The following is a 12,971-nucleotide window of genomic DNA, read 5'->3' on the forward strand; positions in this document are numbered from 1 at the left end:
ATGAAAGAAGACATTTTTCTAGATCACCGGTCATCATCTGAGAACCCTGAATTTGACATTTACATTTTAAGCATTTATTTGACACTCTCATCCAGAACAACTTGTACATTGAACCTGAAACCTGTGACCTTTTTGGTTATGAACCGCCTGTCAAATCACTAGGCCACACTGCTGCAACCGTTTTAGAACATATGAACTTTAACTCCGAGACTACATGCACTTAACTTAAGCTTGCTTGTTCTTATCTTGGCCATTATTTCTATTTCTTTTTGTGCTCAAGATGTTTTGCGCTTGTATAATGTAGCGCTTGTGACACTACATTATATGGTGTGCACTTAATTGTATGCACTTTGTCGGGACATGTACGTGCTATATTGTATGTACTTTATAGTGTGTACGTGATATGTGCATATCTTGATATTTATGTGTCACCTGAGGGTTGATAACAAAGCACTGAAACTCTGAAGCTGTATTATTATTGTACAGTACATATTTTAATATAACATTTGTTTGTATTATTATTAATCATTAATTTATTTTATTCCACTTCTCTCATGTGATATAATTGTGTGTTGAATGTTGAAATAATTTTTGTCTGCTCTAACTGTGTTTTTGAGCTGCAAAACAAATTGCCTCCACGAGGACATTACGTTTTTTTCTGATCTAACCTAATCAAAACTTTATTTTCCTTCTCTCAGTTGTACAACACAGACCATACTTGATATCACTTGGGCATGGGTTGTTATTTATAAAAGCACATCTGTTATTAGAGACCATAGGCATTGTTTTCTGAGGCCTTGAGAAAGTGTTTAGGGCATGTGGAACAGTGGCTGATGGGAGTTGTTCATCCTTCGTCTGAAGGTGTACCAGGAGGTCTGAGTGCCGACGGGCAGAGGAGAAGAACGGCTGGCTGTGGAGCCCCAGGCAGCAGTGTGTCAAGATTGTCTCTTTCTATCCCCCCAACCTCTCCTGTAAAAAGACTCAGCAGGTACAGCAGTGGCTCTCTTCTCACTCTCTCTCTCTCACTCACTTTCTCTCTCTGTCTCACTCTCTCTCTGCCTCTTTCTCTCTCTGCCTCTTTCTCTCTCTCTCTGTCTCTCTCTCTGCTGTGTGTCTCTGTTGCTCTCTCTCTGTCTCTCTCTCTGCTGTGTGTCTCTCACTTTCTGCTGTATCTCTCTCTGTCGCTCTGTCTTTGTCGCTCGCTCTCGCTGTCTCTCTCTTTCTCTCTCTGTCTCTCTCTTTCGCTCTCTCTCTCTCTCTGGTGTGTCTCCCCTCTCTCTCTCTGGTGTGTCTCCCCTCTCTCTGCTGTGTCTCCCCTCTCTCTCTTTCTCTCTCTCTCTCTCTCTCCCTCTCTCCCTCTCTCTCTCTGTCTCTCTCTCTGTGGCACACTCATACCTACTCTCATGCACATCACACAAACAAGCACAGCTAGTAATACACTGTTTCCATTGTGAATCAGTGACCCTGGGCTCTTGGTCTTTCTGCCCTGTATTGATCTATCCAGAAAACTCCAAACTGGCTTATTATAACCCACCTGGCTGATTGTGCTCGCAGTCTGAAGATGGAGAGGCTCTCTTGTGTGCGCTCTCTCTCTCTCTCCAACTTTTCTCCCCCCCTCCTCTGCTTCCTGACTACTTCTCTTCCCCTACGTCTCTGACTCATTCTTCTCTATTCCCATCCACAATACCTCTCCCTCTCCCTCAATCTCCGTTTTCTCTCGAGCTTTAAAAAGGAAACAGAGCCTGTATTGTAACCTCGCAGCACTACCGTGGTGCTTGAATCGCACAGCTAGCTGAGAAGTGAATGAAATGAATTTAATGTGAAATCATTCGCCGAACAAGTAATGAGAGATAATGCTTTTTGTTAAAACCAGTCCGTTTCAGCCACCGCGGTGTTCCCATTCCTTTGTGTTTCTTCTCTGTCCAGGTGGAGATCAACATCCCCTCCCTCCCCTCCATTGGGGCTTCTGACCGCCTGCGCTGCGTCTTTCGGACGTTCCGGAGCGAGGGCACCATGTCCGACTCCGGTCAGGTCACCTGTGCCTTGCCCCTCCCTTCTGATATACCACCCACACCTGAGGACCAAGGTTTGGCCTTTATAATTAACCTGCTCTCTCTCTTTTTTTTTTCTTATACTGCCTCTGGCGTGGCAGTTGCCTGTCGCTCTCCATTATAACTCTGAAAGTTTTAAAGATTATAATTAATACATAATTAGTTTAAGGGTGTTTTAGGTTGTTCCCTGTCAGAAATGATTTAGAGGCCATGTCTTATCCATCAGAATGGGTTTTTTTTTCCTGTATTTGGTCCTCAAGTGGATAAATTACATGGTTATCTATTATCCCTTAAGTCACCCTCTCTATTTGAAACACTCAGAAACCACCAACCCCATTCATAAATGTGTTATATATTTGCCCATCCACCCCCTCCTTTCCACACACACGCACAGCTCATGTAATACACTTCAACCCTCTTTTTGTTGTGCCCTCAGACTTTGTGGCAGTGCCCGTCAAGATTTTTGTCAACGAAAGTGTGGAGCTGGCCACGCGGGAATTCAAGTTTTATAATTGCGCTGCCACAGTGAGGAAAGCTGAAAACACGCCGTGAGTCATATTCTTAATCTCTCGCTTTTTCTCTGTCTGTCTCTGGCTGGAAAAAAAAAAACACAGCGAGACAGAACGCAGCATCAACTGACAACCTTGATGCAAATGAATCACAGCGCAAGAACAGATGAGAGAGGATTGCTTTGTGTGTAAATTGTGATGCATGGTAGGTTTGAATGCACCTCTTGCATTTTCTCTTCCCCTTGTATTACCAAGCTGAGGAAATTGCCTCAGTTTCCTTTTCATTAATCAAAAAATGAAAGTCGATCTCCCTATTTTTTTCCTTCTGCCTCGCTCCCCTCTGTTTCCCGAGCGCACTCTTTTTGTTTTTTTCCATCCAGAGGAATCTGTGATGAACGAGCTTTGTTTATGTGAAGTTGCAGAGATCCATTTCACTGTCAGCAGCATAGATTTTGTGCCGGACGCTCTTTGATGAGTTTGCATGTTTAGATTTTGTTTGTGTGTGTGTTTTTGTTTGTATGCTCATGCCTAATTATGTGTGTGAAAGCATTTTCTTATCTTCGGGGTGTATTTATGTGTGTGTGTGTGCGTTTCAGGTGCATGTCATGCGTGGCCAGTCCGTGGGGCTGCCAGTGGAACACACGTGACCACACCTGCAGTGACATGGACGACGCCGTGGTGGGGAACAACATCATCAAACACCGTCAGGTTTGTCACCTAAAGGGTCAAATTTCCATTATGTTGGCCCAGTATGCTACTGGGCCAACATAATAATGTAATAATACTGGGTAGAAAAGTTTGTTTAGAGTCACACACCCCAGTATGCTTCCCTGTCCAGGCCGCTGTGTCTGTCCTTCTCTGTTCATTGAAATTAATTTTCAATGCTCGTTTAGCCAATCAGAGGTGTCCCTACATTTGTTGTGGAAAAAATAGTGGCGATCACAGACAGAACGGTACGACCAAAACAAAGATAAAATTAAGAAAGCTTGGTATAACGTTGGGATGACTGTCGTTTTTCCTGGTCAGTTCCTTATTTGATTTATACTTTATAGTCTGTTTTGTCTTTTTTCTATGAAGTTGCACTGTTATGAACAAAGCTTTACTTTCTTGTACTTCTGCCTCGCCCACCGTGTTGACATTCCAAAACAAACCAACGGACAGAAATCTATCCGTCAATAATTCTGTTCTGTTTTCCGACGGATCAGTGCGGCCGCGGCCTCAGTGACAAGGACACCGCACCCCAACCCCAGGCATGTTGCATCATTACTGCAACTGCAACCGTCTCTGATAGTGTGTGACAAACACTGCCAAAAGTTTTAGAAAGACACCTAATTACCACACTTGACATGGCAATTAAGTGATCCAAATTCCCCCCCAAAAAATTAATAAAAAACGCAAATCCCAGTATCAGCTGCCACCATCTTGCGTGACAAATGTTCTAGGGTGGAGGATATCAATTTACAAGTCAGCAGATGTTCCAGCGATACACTTATCTGTCGCTGCGGATGAGGGTGTCCGTTAAGTGGTTTGCATATTTAAAATGTAAATGACGGAAGGTGGGAGTATCTGATTTGTTTCTGTGCCTGCCTATAGGGAGCGAGGTGTCCTCAGTTCGAGAATCCAGATCCCGTGCTTATCCCCGTGGGCTTCAAGACCACCATCAGTTTCGAGGGCATCAATCTGGCCCTGTACCAGGTATTAAGACACAGGCAGCTGAATTTACAGTATTTGTGGATATTACAGACTACTCAACTTGTTTAAACAGTTGGAAGTTGAGCGTGTCAGCAGGGTCACGGTGAACCAGATTGCACACAATTTGTCATAGTGAATACATCATCTTTCCTCTTTTATTTGTTCGGTTCTCCAGGGCCACTCTTTCACCATTGGCACCGAATTGATGAGAAACATGGAGGAGGATCTTCTTTCTGAGCAGGGGCCATTCTACAGCTTCAGTGGCTTCAATGTCAGTATGGCTGATTGCTAGTTGCTTGACATATAGTTCTTTAGTAGTGCATGCTCTTGACTGCCTCTCTGTCCACACTGAAGTGGACAGAGAAAAGACATTAAACGGAAAATAATTGACATTATGTTCCAGGCTTAAATCAAATCACCCTTTACCTGGTTTGTACAGTCCCTCCGATATTCTCTAGCTCCCTCTAATGGACAGACTCTCCTCATTGGGGTTATTTTAGCTCCATCTTTAAATTGTGAATTCTGTGATTGGGAAACTCAAACAGTGCCTAGCCCCCAGCTATGTTCTTTTCTAACATTGATTTCTTCTGCTGAAAGTCTGCCAAACTGGGTATGAATTTTTTTTCTTTCTTCCTTTGGCATGGGGGAGCGACAGCCCACACTGTTTGCTGAGAAGAGCTTAAGTGCCATTAATCACTGGATTCTGTATTAATAATTCATTTTCTTCCAATTTCTTAGTTTTCCTACGATAAGTCACAGGAGACCAATGTTCTTTTCTACGTGAAGGACAAGGAGTCGGGCAAGAAGATGGACAGCACGCTCAACGGTACGCTCTCACATTTTAATGGGGAGTCCTTACTTAGAATGCCCTGTGTGTTCACTCCTGGTCCCAGTGTGGGGCCCTGGTTGGATTTGAGGAAGCTGCCTTTGATCTTAAATTGAAAATTAAACAGAGAATTGATTGGTAATGACTACATGATTTTAAATCATCAAATTAAAATTTGACAGACTTTGGAGTATTCAACGGCATTCATAACAAGTGACTGAGAGGTCTGTTTTACATTTTCCCTGTCAAGATCCAAATGACTTCATCAGATATGAACACAGACATCTCATCATTCATTCAGAATACACACACACACACACACACACACACACACAGATGTTAGGAAATCAATACAATACAAAATGTGGCTTTTCATTTCTTTTCCCCCTGAATGCGTCCCTCACCTCTTCCCTTACAGTTACCCTCTACAACTGCTCCGTGGGAAGGGAGGACTGTAGTCTCTGTAAGAACGCCAACCCCAAGTATAGCTGTGTGTGGTGCGCCAAGAGGAAGGCCTGTGTGTATGACAAGCTGTGCACTTCTGACCAAAATGGGTCAGAGGATCCCCATGACACGGCGTGCCCAGACCCCCAGATCACTGATGTGAGTCGTTACGATGTTGTCATGTCTTGTAGTTGTCATGTCTTGTAGTTGTCATGTCTTGTAGTTGTCATGTCTTGTCGTTGTCCTTTGAACTGGAAACAGTACATGCTGTGTTGACGTGTAATTAGCTGTCAAAGGAAATTGACTTTGGTGATTGGATTATTGATTGGAACGGATTATTGGCTGGGTTTCATCTTTCTGTCGATGAAGGAGTTCAAAGTCTGCCTCTCCTTGAGGGTGCGATGCGCTGATCTTGACTGCGTGTAGATTGGATCAATTCTTTCTTTGCTCAGTTGATTGTTGGTGCCTCATTGTCATTGACAAGAATCCATCAGTAATTGTGTTGATGTCAATGTCAGATAGTTTACCACACATACACGCACACGCATAATGCACACACACACACACACACACACACACACACACACACACACACACACACACACACACACACACACACACAATATAGCCATAATTTTCAACCTCATCCTTGAATACCAACCATTTTAGCTTCTGTTATACAGCACATTTAAACAGAACGTGTAAATCTCTTCTATGTTCTTATTGCACAACTAATCTGTTTAATCTAAAATCCATTTTAAATCCCTTCCTTCTCCATCCCTAAATCCACCCCCACACCTCATCTCCTCATCTCCTCATCCAGATCATCCCTCGTTTTGGCCCCATGCAGGGAGGCATCTCCATCACCATCCGCGGCTCCAACCTAGGCATCCATAAGGAAGACATTAAGAGCATCAGCGTGGTGGGGGAGCCATGTATCCATCAGGAGGACAAGTACTCTGTCTCCACTAGGTAATTATGCAGCCAGACGTATTCATCCAGACGCGTAGCACACACACACACACACACACACACACACACACTCACACACTTCCCATTGCAGGCCGTTAGTCACACACTGTATGGACAGGTTTCATCACAAGTTACCTTTTGGATACATTATCAGCATGATGATAGCTTTGCCTTTCCTTGAGCTAGCCTGGGTGGATATTTTAATTAGCTCATTATGCCCATTCTATCGATCTGAAGTCTGGGGAAAAACGTCTCCAGACAGAGGTTGATTCAGAAACAGAAGCACTCTCTTAAAGGGGAATGCTACTTGAAATACAGTCTGTGGCCACTTTATCAGGTGTATGACTCCCCTTTGCCTCCAGAACAGCCTGAATTGTTCGAGGCATGAATTCACCCAGGTGCTGGAAATGTTCCACAGGGATCTCGGCCTACGCTGCAGGTTTTTCGGTGGCACATTCAACTAACATTAAAGTCACTCAAATGCACTAAAGTCACAGTGGTGTTCAAACAATGCTCAGTTGGTACAAAAGGAGCTGATGTGTGTCAAGAAAACATTCACACCATTACACCTCCACCACCAGCCAGTAGTGTTGACACCTGGCAGGATGGATCAGGTTTACGCCAAATCCTCACCCTGCCATCTGCATGTTCCAACACAAACCGGGATTCGTTGGAGGTAGATTGTTTTTTTCCACTCTTCAGTTATCCGGTTTTGGCGATCACATGCCCACTGTAGCCTCATCTTCTTGTCCTTAGCTGACAGGAGTGAAACCCAAGATGGTCTTCTGCCGCTGTAGCCCATCCACTTCAAAGTTTGACGTAGTTTTGCGTTCTGAGATGCCCGTCTGCACACCACTGCTGTACTGACTGAGCTAATACTTGCATACTTGTTAGCTTGAAGGAGTTTAATTTTCCTCTCTCATCAGCGACTCGATTTTTGGCCTCAGGAATGCAGCTGATTTGATGCGTTTCGTTTATCACGCCGTTCTCGTTAAACTCCAGACACTATAGTGTGCTAAAATCCCAGGAGGAGGTCCGTTCCTGAGATGCTACAACCGGCCCATCTGGCACCAGCAATCATGCCACGTTCAAAGTCACTTAGTCATTAAGGTTTAGTCAAGCACAAACTGAACCTCTTGAGCATGTTTGCCCGCTTTATATACTGAGCAACAGCCACAACAATATCACTGTCTGGAGCAGAGAGCTGTTCGCATAAATGGGTGGTGTAACTAATAAAGTGGACACTGACTGTTATTATAATGCAGTAATATTCACCACTTTGAATCAAGAGAGAAGCACCCCCCCCCCAATATCTTATATCTGATGTACAGAAATGGCTAATTTGAATGTGTAAATTTGGAGAAACATATGAGCCCGTCTCCCATTCATTACCAATGGAGCAGCACTAGGCTGTGAGGAAGTACAAGTCATACAGATTAGAGTCTTGGTTTGCAAGAGTTGTTTAGGTTCATAAATAGTGATCGGATTGCCCCAAGTCATAGGAATAGAATACATGTTTTCTTAAATTGGGTGTAATTGAGTGTTCACTGGGAATACAGATTTAAAATGTCTTCTCTATTCCCTTTTTTCCTCCTCCTGTCCAGTGTGGTGTGTGAGATCAGCCCCTTGGACCCGCAGAACAGCCACTGGGGCCAGGTGGAAGTGGAGGTAGAGGGGGGGAAGAGAGGAACCTCCTCCATCTACTTCACCTACAGGGTAAACACTCTCTCTCTCGCTCTCTCGCTCTCTCTCTGTCCCTCTCTCTCTTTCTCACACTCTCTCCTAAACTGCACTTCCAGTATAGAGGCGTAGAACTTTTGACCCAGAAAATGAACACGTCCAAAAGCTTTCAGCTGATTTGGTTGTTTTATGGTCTCTATTATATTTTCCATTTCCTAGCTGCAGAGAGCCCCTTATCGCAACATACCAAGGGCGTGTCATTTAAGTTGAATTTACAAATACAATACCCTAATGTATTGGTAAATTAAGCGCATAGATGCTGTCATATTACAATGGTAATGCACTGTACGATAAGCCAGAATATGTATGCATTTCTCTTTAACCAGATGCTGTGCAGTAGGCCCCGCTTCCTTCTAATACTTTAACAGGCTACAGCGTAGCTATTTAACTGGCTTTTCATATCTCTGGCTCCGCTAAAGCTTCCCCACAGGGGAGTGCTCCGCCTAACTGTTTGCTCAGCAAATTGAGGCAGATGTGGTGCATGTATGCATGTGTGTTCGTGTGTGTGTATGTTTCTGATAGAGAGGGAGAGATCAAGGGGGCGAGAGAAAATGTGAGTGTGTGTGTGTATGACAGAACACAAGTATATTTGTCTGTGTGTGTTGCTCTTGCATATGCAAGCGGCTGTTTGCCTGTGGGCTGGAGCGTGTGTGTGTTTTAAAATCCTAGCAGGGGAAAGATGACTTGTGTTTATTTATGCTGCATCTTGAACCCCCCTACCAGGACCCGATTCCCCAGGAGGTGCAGCCCACTAGGGGTCCCAAAGCGGGGGGCACCCTCATCACCATCTCTGGGACCAACCTGGACACTGGCACTAAGGATGATGTCCAGGTCACCATCGGAGGGGTGGACTGCACTGTGTAAGGATTTCTTGCCTGAATAATTGTCATTCATGCCGAAGACCAATTCTGTTTCACTTCACTCTCTTCAGTTGATAAGTACTACTTGTTATTCAGACATTGTACTCTATGCAAATTCTACTGTACGCAGACTTTGAAGCCCACAAATTGATTTTTTTCCCGTCATTCCTGAAGTGAAAATGGAATTGACCTTAACTTTAGTGTCAGAAGCAGGATTTTTTCCCCTGCCCATTTTCCCTTGCAGTGGTGACAACGAGTATTCTGTCGAAACCAGTCCGTGGTGACATTTTAGGCTGAGGTAACAGGAAAATAACGAGCTATAGAAGCAGCAAAGCCAGGATTTAACAAGCTGTCAGGGCGCTGCCATGTTGGCTTCCGCTGCACGGTGACCTTGTGTGACCCCTTAGCCAGCGCTGAGTTATGTCCTTGTGTTGGCAGGGAGCGGTTTGGAGCAGAGATCACCTGTAGGACGGAAGAGTACCGGGCAGAGAAGGTGCCCTCCGGTCTCCTCGCCGTCACAGTAAAGTATGGAAAGAGGACCACAACGTCCATCCCCAGTGCCTTTCAGTTCTTGGAAAACCCCATTTTGCTGGACCACGACCCCAAAGGCAGCTTCGACTGGTCAGTTTAATTCAGCAACATGCTAGCTGTTTAGCTTCTGTTCCTGTTTTGTGTTTTTACTGCTGTGCTTTCTCAAGAAACATTTCATAGTATGCTGTGCCACTGTTTTGATCATAGAAAAGTAAAAAAAAATAAAAAGAAACTGATATGTGGCATTGACAAGGTCAATTTTTTTTTTGGTGGGGGTGGGGGGTGGAACACTTCAGAAAAGCCCCATCATGCCATTGTGTCTGAGCACTGAAAGTTTATACTTGTCTGCAACCTTGATAAAGGTCTTTAATGGCAAGAACCTTTTTGTTTTTTTTATTATTATTTGTCCTCTAAGAGTTGCTGAGTATGCCTGTGTGTGTGCAGACTATTTTGAATAGCTACTTCTGATTGGCTGAAAGGGGTGTGAATGCTAGTCTTTGATGTTGTAACAAACTGCTTGATGACTGTTGAAAATGGATGCATCAGACGGTTACCTTGCTTTTCTCTGCAATTGAAAGCACTATGGTGAGTGATTAGGCATACAGACTGGAACAACAGACAACTTTGAAATAGGCTGCTTGTGGGCTAAACTAATTTGTTTTCATCTCCAGTGAAAATTACCCCAGGTGCAATTTAAGAACTGTGTCTGTCATCCTTTAAAACTCCCTATGTGCTTGTCTCTGTCTGTGTATGTACACCTATGCTCATACATTTGTTTCTCTGCGTGCGTGTGTGTGTGTGTGTGTGTGTGTTTCTGCATATTTCAGTGGAGGGAGGACCATTGTGGTGACCGGCTCCGGCTTTGACCTCATCCAGGCTGCCATCATGAAGGTCAAGCCCCAGGGAGACGACTTGACTGGAGAACCAGCTCCCATTGAGGTGTGTGTGTGTGTGTGTGTGTGTGTGTGTGCACCGCCTTCTCTTTCTACATTCCTGCCTGTTGATCATCCATCTCTCTCTCTCTCTCTCAAACATCATTTTTTGCTCTCACACATTCTTTCCCTTTCTGTCTCTTTCCCATGATCTTCTCTTTGTCCCTGATGATTTCTTCCTTTCCATCCCTTGTACCTATTCCCCTAATAGCAGCACTAGCGCTGTCCATCGATCTCCCTGCATCTCATGAGACCGCTGCTACTACTTCAGTGGAGATTCATTCAAACTCAGTCCTACCACCCCACCCCCCAACACACACACACCTCCACTCCTCCTTCCTTCCACTGATCAGTGAGATTCCATAAGCCAACATTACTTCATCTCACTTCTTAAACCATAAATCCTTAAACCTGTAAGATTGCAGATAGCAGCAACACTGTTTCCCCCCTCACCAAAAAAAGAACCGTGTTCCTCGTCCAGCTTAATCAACTCGGCTTGATTCTGCCAGGGAACCTGAATGAGCTGCACGCCGCTTGCCGACGCCTGCCCTCCAGTGTACTGGGCAGTCTAAGCTGTAGAAATTTTGTTCATTTCATTTAACGGCTAAATTTAATACAGGCATTAAGGTTGCAGAAGATTATGTGACTAGGCTGCTCTGCACCGCTCTGCTCTACTTTGCTGAACTCCCGTCCAAGTCCCCAGTCCCTGCCACCCAGGGACAGGAGAGATTTGGAAAGACTTGTAGCTCCCACAAACTAGCAGCAGATGCAAAATGTTATCTCAAAGGCCTTGGCAGGTCAACTTCATAAGCTTCTCTTGGTGGGAGTCTATCCGCTGAACTAGACCCAAATATTTGGAGTCATTATGGCTGCTGGCCCGTGGTAAGGGCATGTTAATTATATTGCAGGTCAGTTTAGCGGCTCACACCAAAGAATCTCATATGTACTTTTTGCCGCAGAAGCCCTCTAGCACTTGGCTTTGATTTTAAACACACACACACACACACACCCATGTACATTATTTACGCTTACTTTTGTGAGTACACAATAAAGAGTGTTTCATGCTCAAATCAAGCCAAACTGGAGCACTACACACAGCTAGGCATACACCTAAATACACATACACCCTCGTACACTATTTACACTCACTTATGTAAACACACAACAGTGTTTCATGCTAAAATGAAGCTAAACGTGACCGCACTGCACAGAGCTAGGTACAAATCCATGTCATAGCTGCTGGAACTGTGATAGTGAAGGTGGTGTGCAAAGAAATTAACAAGGACAACAAAGTGTTATTGCTGTTCCACTGAATGACAAAAGATGGTCAACTCAAACCAGCCTAATTCAAAATATAGGTCAGCTTTACTTTTTCAAAACACTCCGGATGTAAGCAAGTCTTTTTGAAGCTTCAATATGCGTGGAGGACTTAGGTTCAGCTGTCACATGTTGTCAGCACTGTATCAAAAGCTCTGTCAAACAATTTCAGAGTGACAAAAATATCCTTAGTCCAGTGAATCAAAGACATGATAAACAAAGCCAGTCATGGGATGATACAACAGAGGTTGTGATTCAACAGAGGCTACCATTCTGCGATGGCAGATTGGTGTTTTAATACAGTGATTAAAAAGACAGACACTTGTTTCCACTGTCTGCCCTCCTTCCCCCTCTTACCAAACAGGGCTTTTTTTCCCACCCCACTCCCTGGATCCTCTCTCCTCTCACACAATAAAAACAGTAATTCACTGCCTCTTTCAAAAAAGCTCTCAAAGCCCACTGCTTGCTTTCTATCTCTAATCCTGCTCTATATTGTGAATGCTGAAAACACTGTCCCGTGTGGTTTTATTCTTTGTTGATATGTCTTGTTTTACTTTTGTATGTGTTTTATACTCTGCGGTAGACCTGGTCTTGTTGTTTATGTCCAGTTGTTGTGGTTTTATTCTTCCTCCAGTACCGCCAGAAGGCCCACAGCAAGAACGACACGGTCATCCAGTTCCTGTCGCCAACGGTGAACCGCTCCTACGAGAGCCAGCTCTTCAGAACCTACATCCAGCTGGACAACTGGGTGAAGGAGCTGAAGCCCTTCGACTACCACCCCGACCCCTTCTTCAACGAGCTGTCCAAGAAGTTCATCACCGAGACCAGCATCATCATCGTCACCGTGAGTACAGGCTGCCCAGGTTCCCGTCAAGCATGAAAGCCTTGTGTTTCTGAAATGTCAGCCTCTCCATGTAAAGGAATTAAGATAAACGCTGTTATTTTCTGACTTAAGAATAAAAGAAACTGAGAAAATGCAGACTTGCAGTTACAAGATTTTCACACTTCAGCTGCTTATATTATGATAGGCTTCACTACACACACACAATGAGCTGAAAAATATGTGAATAGCAACACATTTCATATTTTGGCTCTGT

The 12,971-nt window shown here is 44.3% G+C and overlaps 1 protein-coding gene across 1 annotated transcript in view; it reads left to right on the forward strand.

Annotated features, from left to right (window-relative positions):
• Positions 1-12,971, forward strand: part of plxnb2b (plexin b2b) — a 103,112-nt gene that overhangs the window by 69,410 nt on the left and 20,731 nt on the right. Inside the window, exons 7-20 of the mRNA XM_071534723.1 lie at positions 862-988; positions 1,927-2,086; positions 2,488-2,599; positions 3,157-3,268; positions 4,154-4,255; positions 4,428-4,523; positions 4,991-5,078; positions 5,497-5,681; positions 6,346-6,494; positions 8,099-8,210; positions 8,958-9,094; positions 9,533-9,715; positions 10,453-10,564; positions 12,509-12,718. Of these exons, the coding sequence (XP_071390824.1) occupies positions 862-988; positions 1,927-2,086; positions 2,488-2,599; positions 3,157-3,268; positions 4,154-4,255; positions 4,428-4,523; positions 4,991-5,078; positions 5,497-5,681; positions 6,346-6,494; positions 8,099-8,210; positions 8,958-9,094; positions 9,533-9,715; positions 10,453-10,564; positions 12,509-12,718 (1,885 nt within the window). The remainder of the gene's footprint in view (positions 1-861; positions 989-1,926; positions 2,087-2,487; positions 2,600-3,156; positions 3,269-4,153; positions 4,256-4,427; positions 4,524-4,990; positions 5,079-5,496; positions 5,682-6,345; positions 6,495-8,098; positions 8,211-8,957; positions 9,095-9,532; positions 9,716-10,452; positions 10,565-12,508; positions 12,719-12,971) is intronic.

Source organism: Centroberyx affinis, unplaced genomic scaffold (assembly GCF_046629955.1).
Source record: "Centroberyx affinis isolate AG114_WGS23_722 - 3 ecotype Tasmania unplaced genomic scaffold, CSIRO-AGI_Caff_v1 ptg002607l_1, whole genome shotgun sequence".
Taxonomy (NCBI): domain Eukaryota; kingdom Metazoa; phylum Chordata; class Actinopteri; order Beryciformes; family Berycidae; genus Centroberyx; species Centroberyx affinis.